This window comes from Marmota monax, unplaced genomic scaffold (assembly GCF_021218885.2).
Source record: "Marmota monax isolate L192 unplaced genomic scaffold, Marmota_monax_Labrador192_F-V1.1 WCK01_AAM20220418_F8-fsc00170, whole genome shotgun sequence".
Taxonomy (NCBI): domain Eukaryota; kingdom Metazoa; phylum Chordata; class Mammalia; order Rodentia; family Sciuridae; genus Marmota; species Marmota monax.
In genome coordinates this window covers 3,795,470-3,808,722 of record NW_026692395.1, presented here as the reverse complement: position 1 = coordinate 3,808,722, position 13,253 = coordinate 3,795,470, and the positions used below count along the sequence as shown (strand labels likewise).

The 13,253-nt window shown below is 38.2% G+C and overlaps 1 protein-coding gene and 1 pseudogene across 4 annotated transcripts in view; both read right to left on the bottom strand.

Annotated features, from left to right (window-relative positions):
- The window catches only part of Znf41 (zinc finger protein 41), a 49,175-nt gene that overhangs the window by 27,602 nt on the left and 8,320 nt on the right, over positions 1-13,253 (bottom strand). For all 4 annotated transcript variants that reach the window (XM_046442573.1, XM_046442576.1, XM_046442575.1 and 1 more), the window contains exon 2: positions 916-1,160. In XM_046442573.1, coding sequence (XP_046298529.1) covers positions 916-993 — 78 coding nt within the window. In that variant the 5' untranslated portion in view covers positions 994-1,160. The remainder of the gene's footprint in view (positions 1-915; positions 1,161-13,253) is intronic.
- LOC131424125 (thymosin beta-15A-like) lies at positions 5,752-6,199 on the bottom strand (annotated as a pseudogene).

Here is a 13,253-nt window from a genome sequence, read left to right as displayed (position 1 = left end):
CCACCTACAACTAAAAAATAAAAATATTAAAAAAATGAAATGACATAAACCAAAATAATTTTTTAAAGTTTAATATTATCCCAATGACCATATAACCCTGAGTCCCTGTGGCAGCAATCCCTTTCCCTAAGTGACATTATAGGTAGGTGTGAAAGGAGGGCATTACGGGCAGGGTCTCTTGTTTACACAATCTTAAAGGGACTCCAAATGGGAAACTTGGTCTCTGCTGCAGTTCTCTGAGGGGGGTGGGTATACATTCAGGGAACCTGGCTACAGGCCAGTGCTGTCACTGCCAACTTGAGAGGCCTGCATTAATCTTAAACCTCCTCAAGCCATTTTACTTATATCTGAAAGAAGAAGGAAGAACTGGAAGGTCTCTAGAGACTGTGGTAGCCTTATTACCCTGCTAGTCTCAGTTTCAAGAAAAAAGATTTTTCTTCACCTAAATCAGGATAGACAAGTCAGCACTTCCTCAGAAGCCAGGGGAACTGAGGGCTCAGGTGGGGATTAGCTGAGTACCTGTAAAGAACCAATATAGAGGAAAGGGCTGTACTGGGTTGGGGGTTATGTTTCCTTGGTCATGGCCGGTGGCTGCTCCCACCCAGACCTCAGCCTCAGATAGCCTGCGAGAGTTTCCTGACCCTCTCCCCCAGGATATGGGGTGGGCCTTCCATATCTCCTTCTCCATCAGCCACATGGCCTTTTCCACTGAAACCCATAGGGCTCTGGATGTAGTGACTTCAGACATGTGGTGCTTACTCTCAGCAGGAGGATCTAGATCTGTCTATGGGTCAGCAAGTATTAAATCTGTGACTTCCTATGACTCACCTGCCCTGACCCTGAGGCCCTGGGGAAAGGTCAGGGGTATTTCCTCACTGAATGAATTCCTACCCATGGTGTCCTTTCCCTCCTCACCTCAAGTGAGCTGCCATGTTTCTCTGCAGCCAGGGCCACGGACGACTGGACAGAATCTCCATTGGCTGGCATGTTCATGCTGGGCCTGGGCCCTGATGACTAGACTCTTCCCAGGAGCTTGAAGCTGGGCTGGCATCTGTGGGCTCACCCAGGTCTGGCGGCACAGTTGAGCCTGGTTAGAAGGAAGATCCTGCAGTCCCCACTAACCGTTCTGGTCCAGGGACTCTGCAGAGGCTCCAAGAAAGCTGCAAAGACAAGTGTGCACATGGTTAGCCACTCCCTGGTCACTCATGAATGCTTCCTGTAGGCACCAAGGGGAAGCTCACTATGCTGGATCTTTCAGAAGAGAAAAGTTCAGTAGAACCAATACCCACCAAATGATAGTATAGGATGTGGGAAAGATTCACAAAATTTGGTGTAAGATGAATGGGTGCCCGGTGGAGTGGCACATGCCTGTAATCTCAGCATTTTGGGAGTCTGAGGTAGAAAGATTGTGAGTTCAAAGCCAGCTTCAGCAAAAGCAAAGCACTAAGGAATTCAATGAGACCCTGTCTCTAAATAAAATAGGGCTGGGGATGTGGCTCAGTGTTCTGGTGCCCCTGAGTTCAATCCCTGGTACCCCCTGCAAAAAAAAAAAAAAAAAAGAATGAGTGTTGGAGTTCCAGCTTTTCTACATTCTAGCTGAAATTTGAGGAAATCATTCTAAGCTGAGTTTGCTTGTCTTAAAAAAAGATGAAAATACCTATCTTATAGGGTGTTAGAATTAAATGGAATATGTCTTTGAAGCACTCTTCGCTACCTAGCCCCTGGAATACATTCAATTATTGTTAAATATTGCTATTATTATAAAGTACAAGTCATGTTTTATTAACTACCTAATTTCACACTCATCTTAAGAGATAGGCATTACTTTTATTATCATTCCCATTTGCCATCTGATAGAGCTATTCATATAAATAAAGAAATCCTCCCCTCAAATCACCCAGGTTGAAGGGAAGGAGAGGGAGTCAAACCCAGGTATGCCTGGTTCCAAAGTACCTTTTCTTTTGGTAGTCTTGGGGATTGAAATCAGGGGTACTTTACCCTGAGCTAGATCCTCAGTACATTTTATTTCAGGAAAGGATCTCAATAAGTTGCTGAGGCTAGCCTTGAACTTGTGATCCTCCTGCTTTAGCCTCCAGAGTCACTGGGATTACAGGTGTGTGCCACAGCATCTGACTCCAAAGTGCTGTTTTTAAACTATTGAGCCATGTGGTAGTCTATATGTGGTACAGTCACAATAAACATTATTTCTGTTTCCAGTTGCCTTCAAAGTGCTCTGGCTGAGAGGTGACCATGTCACGAATGCATAAACTGAGATTCTATTATAATTCAGTATACATTTTGGGCAACTTATATAGCCCACTATCTTTTGTCAAAGATGAAAGCTTAAACTTACACTCCTACCTCACTATTCCCATCTGGGTTCTGAAAAAAAGCAGGTCTACACAGGTTCCTAAAACATCAGCCCAAACTGTCTGACAAAAACTGTCATGAATCGTGTGATCAACTGGTGTCCACAGGCTCCTTAAGTGAACACCAATATAGGCAATACATCCTCAATACAAAATTAACATTGATTTGCTCTAAGAATCAATTGAGCTTCTTGGGGACAAACCTGGCCTCCAGTAGGACCCTATAATTCACAGCCCACATATATAATCAATGATCTTCATAAAAGCCTTAGTAGATCTTCCTGTCCATCACATACCAACTTACACAGTCCTTCAATAACCAATGTGCACAGGCCCCAATCCACGACTCATATTGGTCCACCCCAAAATGACTCCCAAGACTTGTAATACCTTGATGATCCCAGGCTTGAAATCGATCACTCACCACCTTAGTGCCCTAATCAATAAACTCATGGACTGAATCAATGACTTTAGATATTTAGATCTCTAATTCTTATTAAATCTCAAGAATTTCTACAGAGGTCCCAATCACTTAACCATATATGTCTCCAATTGTTCCCTTCTAGGATTCTTCCCACTTGTCACTTACTACCCCCAGATGAATGGCAGATATAGGCCTTGGATTATCTTTTGGATCCTAACTCATTGATCCTCCCCCATAGAAATCTCCCAATCTTTGACTCCCAGAAGAACCCAAACAACCAACTCCAAATTTGGATTGGTGTTGAATTTAAATGATAAAAACTTAAAACACTTTCAGGCAGAAACAACATGTTATTTGCAGCAAAAGAGGATTATAGAGCCACTAGACTTTGTATGGCAACACTAGAAGTCATTTAGAAGAAAACATCTACAGATTATTGAGAACTGAGATCCAAGAATTTGAAACTCACTCTGACTAGATATCATTCTTCTGTCAGAGCATAAGAAACACAACTTTAGACATAAAAGCATTTACTATATAATATGCTTATTTTTCCTAACTCAGAATGCTCAAGAGAATAGTCTAATTATAAAGAGAATAGTAACAGAATCTTCAAAATAGAAGGAAAGTAGTTTTGGAAAATGACTTGCAACTGACATATACTTATATCTGAATAAAGATGATGTCATAGAGTATTTATTTATTTTTGCAGTGCTGAGGATTGAAGCCAAGGCCTTGTGCATGCTCAGCAAATACTCTACTACTGAACTCCTAGGCTTAAGCAAGCCTCCTGCTTCAGTCTCCCAGGTAGCTGGGAATACAGGTAAGTACCACCAGGCCTGGCTTGAGGGCTTTATTTGTTTAAACTTTATTTATTTATTTTTATGTGGTGCTAAGGATGTAACCCAATAACTCACACATGCTAGGCAAGTGCTCTACTGCTGAGCCACAATCCCAGCCCCTAAACGGCTTTTGATATTGGTCTGGAGTATCACCAAGGCAACTTTTAAAAATACCCATGTAATCACAGGGTAATATGTAGCCAAAGTTTGGAGCCATTGCTTACAATTAACTCTTCACACAACCTCTCAATCCTCTTAAAATCCTGAGGCAAAGAAAATAAGTTGAGGTTACCCATCAGTTCAACTAGAGAAGCAACAAAATCCTCAGAGCCCTCTTTCCATAGCACCTTGTTATCAAACTCTAGAAAGGCTCATGCAGGCTTCCTGGACCTTCATTGGTGGGCCTTTCAACTTGACTATGCTTAAAAGTCACCCAGCTTGTTTGGTGGAGCAGGGTTTTTGTAATTGAGCATTTAGAATAAATAAAACTATTGCTATTACTGAGTGGAAATTTTATTTAATTTTTAAAAATATTTTTTAGTTGTAGTTGGACAAGTATTTATTTTTCATGTGGTGTTGAGAATCGAACCCAGTGTCTTGCACGTGCTAGACGAGTGCTCTATAGCTGAGCCACAACCCCAGCCCCTGAGTGGGATATTAAATTTAGTATAATATACTGGAGGAACATAATGTTCAGGATTAATGTGGAGGTTCATCCATGCTATTGTAAATGGCAATATCTTTTTTTTTTAAGGCTGAATGATATTATTTCATTTTATGTGTGCATTTTATATGCACACCGCACAATTTTATCCATTCATCTGTTGATGGACACTTAAGTTGAATTAAGGTTTTGGCTATTGTGAAGAGTGCTACAAAAAACATGGAAATTCAAGTATCTCTTCAAATGACTGAATCATTTTTTTGTATGTATATCCAGAAGAAAGATTGGTTGTTCATATAGTAGTGTTATTTTTAATTTATTGAGGTACCTCCACACTGTTTTCCATAATGGCTGTGCCAAATTACATTCCCACTAACATGTACAAGTGTTCCCTTTTCATATATATATATATATTCACTACACTTATCTCTTGTCTTTTTTATAAACAGCCCTATCGTGAAGTGATAGCTCATTGTAGGCTTGGGATTTTTTTTTTGGTATTGGGGATTGAACCTAGGGACCTTAATCATGGAGCCATATCCCCAGTCATTTTTTATTTTTTACTTAGAGACAGGGTCTCATTGGGTTGCTTAGAGTCTTAATAAGTTGCTGAGGCTGGCTTTGAATTGCAATCCTCCTTCCTCAGCCTCTTGAGCCACTGGGATTATAGATGTGCACCACCATGCCTGGCTTCATTGTAGTTTTGATTTGTATTTTCCTGATAAATGATGTTGACGTTGATGAGTGATGTTGAGTACTTTTGCATATACCTATTGACCTTTATTTTAAAAAGTGATATTCATTATTTTATTAATACATTAAAATGAAAATAAACCATGAGAAGCTACAAAGACATGAAACTTCATGAATATTAAGAAGCAATGGCCAGGCATGGTGGTGCATGCCTATAATCTCAGCGGCTTAGGAGGCTGAGGCAGGAGGATCACGAGTTCAGAGCCAGCTTCAACAAAAGCTAGGTATTAAGCAACTCAGTGAGACCGTCTCTACATAAAAATACAAACTAGGGCTGGGGATGTGGTTCTGTTGTCGAGTACCCTTGAGTTCAATTACCAGTATGCACCCCCCCCTCAAAAAAAAAACAAGCAATGGAGGGGGCTGGGCTTGTAGCTCAGTGGTAGTGTGCTTGCCTTACATGCATGAGGAACTGGGTTTGATTCTCAGCACCATAAATAAATAAATAAATAAAGGTCCACTGACAACTGAAAAAAAATCTTTTAAAAAAGAAGCAAGGGAGGCACCTATTCTAAGTTAAAATTGGCTTGCCTTGTAGGGGATGAAAGGACTACACACACAAAGATCATTAATGGTGAGATTACTGATAGTCCGTCATCTTTAATTTATTTATGTATCCATGGGAAGTTTAGAAATAAATTTAATGGAACATTTACTACTGTTAACCTCTAAGCCAGGGAGTACAGGTAATAAGTCATATGGTGCCTAAAATTTCTACAAACACACAGGTTTACAAAAACCCAAGCCTAAAATCAAAACTCTCTGGCAATGTTGAAATTTGCTCTTGGGAGAAGATCTCCATTTATGATGTTTGAACACACTCTTTTTTGTTGTTGGATAGTTTCTTTGAGGGGAGAGTATTTTTCCTTCAGTATAGTTTTCTTCAGTTTTGATTTGTCAAACCTCTCTACTTCAGACAAGTCTAGTTTATCACTCATCGTGACTAAATGAAAGACTGAAGATTTTAAGTCTAGCATAAAGCAGTCCCTGGGTTGATACCTTGCTCACTCTGGACCAGGTTGCTGTTCTGTGCAGAACCAGGTGCTTGTAATTCCTGCAGCGGGCCACCCCCAGACCACACCCCAGCTTTCTGATTAAATGAGGGATCCCAGGCTCACGTGCTGGCCCTCCCTCCACTTTAGCCCTACAGGCCTGCATCCACTGTCTTCTCTCTACATAGAACCTCACCCCCCCATTGGCCTTTTTCGTCTTCTTTGCACGTTTTTAAATGAGGTGGGTTTTTTAAAAGTATTTTTTTTTAGTTGTAGTTGGATACAATACCTTTATTTTATTTATTTTTATGTGGTGCTGAGGCTCGAACTCAGCATCTCACATGTGTTAGGCAAGCTCTCTACTGCTGAGCCACAACCCCAGCGCCCCCCCCCCCCGGTTTTTTGTTTTTTTTGCTACTGAGTTTTGTGAATTCACTATATATTCAGTATATTAACACTTTATTGGATATATGGTTCAAAAATATTTTCCCAATCCATAGGCTGCCTTTTCATTGTTTCCTTTGCTGTGTAGAGACTGGGGACATGAAGGAGAAGAAAATGGGGAGATGTAGGTCAAAGGGTACAAATTAATAGTGACATTTGATAAATAAGTCCTAGAGATTTAATGTACAGGAGGACTACAGTTAATATTAGCATATTGTATATTGAAAATTTACCAAACAAGTAGATTTTAGGTGCTCTTACCACACACGCACACATACACATGGATAGGTATGCAAAATTGCTTACCCATAGTAATCATTTATATATATAAATGTTCAAATTTTATATTTATAAAAACATCATGTTTTACATCCTTAAATTTATATGATAAAATATGCAAAAGTAGAGGAGAAGGCAAGTTATGCATCTCCATGGGTAGGTATTGCTATGATATAATACAGATCTAGTGATGTACAAAATATAGACAACCTTTTTTATTTTTTTGGTACTGGGGATTGAATTCAGGGGCATTCAACCACTGAGCCACATCCCCAGCCCTATTTTGTATTTTATTTAAAGACAGGGTCTCACTCAATTGCTTAGTGCCTCACCATTGCTGAGGCTGGCTTTGAACTCATGATCCTCCTGCCTCAGCCTCCTGGAGCTGCTGGGATTATAGGCGTGTGCCACTGTACCCAATGGCAATCATTTATTAATGAAGGTGAAAGTAACTACTAGCAGAAATTGACAAAAGTAATCAAAATTCCAAAGTATCAAAATTCTGAAATAATGGGAATCAGAAGTCGGATTAAGAAAAATATGAGTAAACCAAAAAAGCAGGAAAAGGGAAAGAAGAAATATCAACCAAGTACAATGAATAGTAAACATAGGGGGCATAAAATAAATAATATTAGAATTCAACTAAATTGAATGAGGTGAATTCTGCTATAAAAAATAAATACTATGAAACTGGAATCGTAAAAACTCTGAAACTACTAGAAGAAAACATGGGAAACACTTCAAGACATTGATACAGGCAATGATTTTCTGTATAGCACCCTAAAAACTGACTAATAGGATGACATCAAAATGAAGATTCTGCACAGCAAACAATCAATAGAGTGAAGAGACAACCTACAGACTGGGAGAAAATATTTACTAGTTATTCATCTGACAGTGGGCTGATATCCAGAATATATAAAGAACTAAAAACCTTAACAATAAAAAATAAGTTGTTATGGGCCAGGCTATATGGGCAATGACCAAACAGACTCCATTTTATCCTGAAACCTCGTATCATGTAAGAAATGCTTCTCCCATGGGAAAGCCCCATCTCTGTACCTGTTAATAGATACTTAGCATAACATACTTGGCAACACAAAATGGCAATTCTTATACAATGTAAAATTGTTCTCTTTGCTTTCCACTTTTCTTGGGCAATGTACCTTGTTAGAGATTGATTGTCTAGTAACACTTCTCTAACTTATACTCAACTAGGGTCATTTTGAACCACTTCCCTTCTGTTTGCTTCCTGCTATGCCAACCAGGAAAGTCCCGTGGGAAATACCAATATACCCACTGCATTATCTCGCTAACTGCCCAGTTCAGTTTCTGTACCTGCTGGCTTGCGGCTATGTCAACCCAGACGTGGTTTTTGCTTTTAAATATCCTAAAATGCTCAAGCTCAGGGATGTTCTTTGCAGAGACGTTATGGGTCCTGTGGGGAATAGTCACTGGCTGGCCGGCTAAATAAAGACTCTTCAATTTGGACAAAACTGGGACTTAATGTGTTTTCTGAATGACCTTCCCCACAACAAAGTAACCCAATTAAAATGGGCAAATAATCTGAATCGACACTGCTTAAAAGAAGAAATACAAATGGCCAATAAATATATGAAAAGATGAGCAATATCATTCCCTACAATGAGATACTGTCTTGACTCCAGTTAGAATGGTCTTTATTAAAAAATATAACAAATTCTGGGGAGGATACAGAGAAAAAGGAAGCATTATACACTGTGAGTGGAATGTAAATTAGTATAGGCACTATGGAGAACAACGTGGAGGTTCCTCAAAAAAATAAATATAGAATTATCATATGATACAACTCTCCCACTCTTGGGTAAACATCCAAAGGAAATGAAATCAGCATATCAGACGAGATGGGGCATTCAGGGTGGTATGGCCATAGGCTGAAATAAGCATATCAAAGAAATGCCTGCACATCCATGTTTACTGTGACAATTCATAATAGCTAAAATATGGAAACAGGGTACTGATCAAAAGATGAATGCATAAAGAAAATGTAGTATGTATACACAATGGAATATTATTTAGCCATAGAGAAATGAAATACTTTGATTTGCAGCAAAATGGATGGATCTAACGGACATTATATTAAGTGAAATAAGCCAAGACAGACAAGTACCCCATGTTCTCTCTCATTTGTTGAAACCAAAAAGAGTTGATCTGAAAGTAGAAGAGTGATTACTAGGGATTGGAAAATGTATGGGGGAAGCATGGAAGAAAGGTGGTTGGGTATGATCAATAGGCATTGTATGCATGTATGGAAATATCACACTGAACCTCATTAATATGTACAATTAATATGTATTAATAACATAGAAAAATTTAAAATGTAACAAAATACAGTTGTCACACATCTAAAACAAAATGTCAAAGATGTGAAACAAAGTATTGGGCAGAAATATTATTTATCATTCTTTCTTTTATATTTGGTACTCATTTCTTCATTGGAAATCTTTGCCTACCTTAGGGTCATAAAGTGTTTGTTTTCTTCAAAAAATTGTATTGTCTTAGCTTCCACATTTCAACCTACTGTCTATCTGGGAAGGATTTTGATGTGTGGTGTGTGTTAGGGTCAAGATTCATTTCTTTTATGAAGATAGCAAGATGGTCCAGCACCACTTAGTAAAAAGACCATCTTTTTCTCACAGCTCTGCAGTGTCTACTGGTGATCATGTATGTGGGGGTCCATTCTTAAACTCTTAAACCAAAAAACAATAAAATCAGATAAGTATGAAAAATGTGTACACTTTCTTATATGTAGTTATGTTACAAGAAGGGTTTATTTGTTTTTGGTACTAGGGGTTATGCCCAGGGGCACTTTTCCACCAAGCTACATCCCCAGCCCTTTTAACTTTTTGTTTTGAGACAGAGTCTCACTAAGTTGCTTAGGGCCTCACTAAATTACTGGGGCTGGCCTCAAACTTGTGATCCTACTGCCTCAGCCTCCCAAGTTGCTGAAATTAGAGATGTGTGCTCCCACTCCCAGCAACATTATCTTATGTAAAGTTGAAAATCAGAGTTCTTGTCTAGAAGGTGCAAGGCCCTGGATTCGATCCTCAGCACCACATGAAAATAAATAAATAAAATAAAGTTATTGTGTCCAACTACAACTAAAATAAATAAATAAATAAATGTTTTTTAAAAGGCCATATACTGTATGGTTTCATTTATATAACATTATCAAAATGACAAAATTTTAAACACAGAATACAAACAGTCACACATGATGGTGCATATCTGTAATCTCAGCAGCTCCGTAGACTGAGGCAGGAGGATCACAAGTTCAAAGCCAGTCTCAGCAACTTAGCAAGGCCCTAAGCAATTCAGTGAGACTCTGTCTCAATAAAAAATAAAAAAGGGCTGGGGACATGGCTTAGTGGTTAAGCACCCTGAGTTCAATCCCTGGTACCAAAAAAGAAAGAAAGGGGGGGGTGGGGGGAGGGAGGGAGAGAGAGAGGGAGAAAGAGAGCAAGCAAGAGCAAATGACTGGTTGGCAGGAGTTACGAATGATAGTGGGGGTAAAGACTCTAAAAGAGTGACAGTCCTATATCTTGATTGGGGGGTAATTTAAGCAAATTTACACACAATGACAAAATTACATAGAACTATGCACATATCTTGTAACAATGTCAAATTCTAAATTTTTATATTATGATATTGTAAAATGCAACCACTGGGGAAAACCAGATGAAGGTTTCACAGGATGTCTTTGTACTATGTTGAAACTTCCTATGAATCTAATAATTATTTCAAAGTAAAAACTTTGATGCTTGCCTAGCATGCACAAGGTCCAAGGTTCAATCCCGAGTACTGCAACAACAAAAAAGTTTAAGAAAGTCATAATTATGCTGAACAAATTTATTGTATCTTTCTGTAGTAAGATGTAACAGGTAGCAAAAGAAAAACCAAAGTGGATTTGAAAAATATAATCAATAAGGCTAGTTTTAATACACATAAACTTATTGTGCCTAATGAATATATAGTCATTCCTCTATATCTGTAGGCTCTCCATTCTAGATTCAACCAAATGTGTATTTAAAATATTTTTTTTATTCCAAAAAGTAAAACTTGAATTTGCTGCATGCTAAGCACTGTACTGAAACCATATGAATGAAGTGGAGTTATGTGGATTACAAAAGCAATCTGTAAGTATAAGAAGAAAGAAAATGCTACCTTGTTGTTGACACATATTATGTAGCTATGCCAACTGTGGTTCTGTCTGTATTAAACATGTATAATACAGTATAACAACTATTTACATAGCACTTACATTTTATCAGGTATTAAAAGTCATCTAAAGATGATTGAAAGTATACTGGAGATGTGTATTCATTATACACGAACACTACGCCATTATATATTTTATATAAGGAACACAGCATCAACAAATTTTGGTGTCTACAGGGGGTCCTGGAACCAATTCCTCATGGATAACACGGGACAACTGCACAGTCTTCTTAGACTCATGGCATAGCTTATAAGCATTTTTAAAATGGGTGACAAACGGTGCAGTGGTGCACTTCTGTAATCCTGGTGGCTCAGGAGGCTGAGGCAGGAGGATAGGGAGTTCAAAGCCAGCCTCAGCAAAGTTGAGGTGCTAAGCAACTCAGTGAGACCCTGTCTGTAAATAAAATACAAAAAATAGGGCTGGGAATGTGAGTCAGTGGCTGAGTGCCCCTGAGTTCAATCCCTGGACCCCATCCCTAGAAAAAGGGTGACTTGGACTCCAAGAAAAAATCTTGATAACTTTTAAAAATTAGAATTTTGGCAGACTGCATTGACTATAACTCTAGAAAATCAGAAACATACAATAAAAAGATAACCAAACTACCAATATAGATCAGAGGTAAAGTGCTTGACTAGTATGCATGAGGTCTGAGTTTAACCCCCAGCACTGGAAAGAGAAAGAAAGAGAGAGAGAGAGAAGGTAGGGGGAAGGGAGGAAGAAGAGGAGGAGGAGGAGGAGGAGGAGGAGGAGGAGGAGGAAGAAGGTGAGGAGGAGGAGGGGGAGGAGGAAAAGGAAACCATAAACACATTAGGATTGAAGATGAAATTTTATAATAAAATTACAGAACTCAAACCAAATTCTGAGACACAGCTAAAGCTATATTTAAAGGATATGATAGTTTGGAATGTTTTTTATATTTAAAAATAAAAGTCCAAGGTAAATAAACGATTAAACCTAAGAAATTAGAAAAAGACAACAAAATGTTCATGGGAAGTGTGATAAAGATAAAGAGGGGCTGGGGTTGTGACTCAGTGGTAGAGTGCTTGCCTAGCATGCACAAGGCACTGGGTTCGATCCTCAGTACCACATAAATGTAAAATAAAGATATTGTGTCTACCTAAAACTTAAGAATAAATATTTTCAAAAAAGATAAAGAAAAGATATATACACATACATACATGCACTTGTACATACCTAAATTCGTTCAATTTTATGAATGAAAAAGGATCAATTGCCATAGGTGGGAAAGTGATCAAAATAAATTAATAAAGCATTATGCATAGTGCCATGAAAATATAAAATTCCTAGAAAACATATATTACCTTTATTATTTGTCCCAAAGTAAAAATTTACAAAGATCAGTAATCAGAGAAAAATAGTTAAAATTTATACTTAAAAAAAACAGTTCTAAGTGTGTTTATAACTGAACTTTAAAGAATATAATATCTATGCCATTTTTGGAGGGGAGGTTCCAGGGGTTGAATTCAGAGGCACTCAACTACTGATCCACATCCCTAGCCCCTTTTAAAATTTTTATCTAGAGACAGGGTCTCATTTAGCTTAGGGCCTTGCTAAATTGCTAAGGCTGACTTTGAACACCTGATTCTCCTGCCTCAGCCTCCAGAGCCCCTAGGATTACAGGCATGTGCCACCCCACAGGGCCATGTCTATGCCATTTTAACACAAAGATAAAAATTTCCAATTTCCTTTAAAAAACTGGCTTAACCTTAATACCAACAATTGTTAAATATGGCACAAAACAAGAAGACAATGAATAATTGTCTCATGATGGCAAAAATTTTAAATAAAACATTATTAACTCAAATCCAATTGTGACTCACTATAAAATTGTGACTTTACCAAACAATTATTCCAGGAAAAAAAAAGGATAGATTTGGGGCTGGGATTGTGGCTCAGCGGTAGAGCACTCACCTAGCACGGGCGGGACCTGGGTTCGATCCTCAGCACCACATAAAAATAAAGGCATTGTGTTGTATCCATCTACACTTAAAAAATAAATTTAAAAAAGTAAAGGATAGATTCATATTACATATCAATGTAAATCATACAATGATCAATTAAAGAGATAAAACCATAAGAGTATTAATATCTAAAAGGTCTCTGACCCAATTAAGAACACATTCTTAAGAAAAATACAAATTAAAATATAAACATATAAAAACACAAAGTCACCATCAAGAACGTTAAAAGAGGGCTGAGGTTGTGGT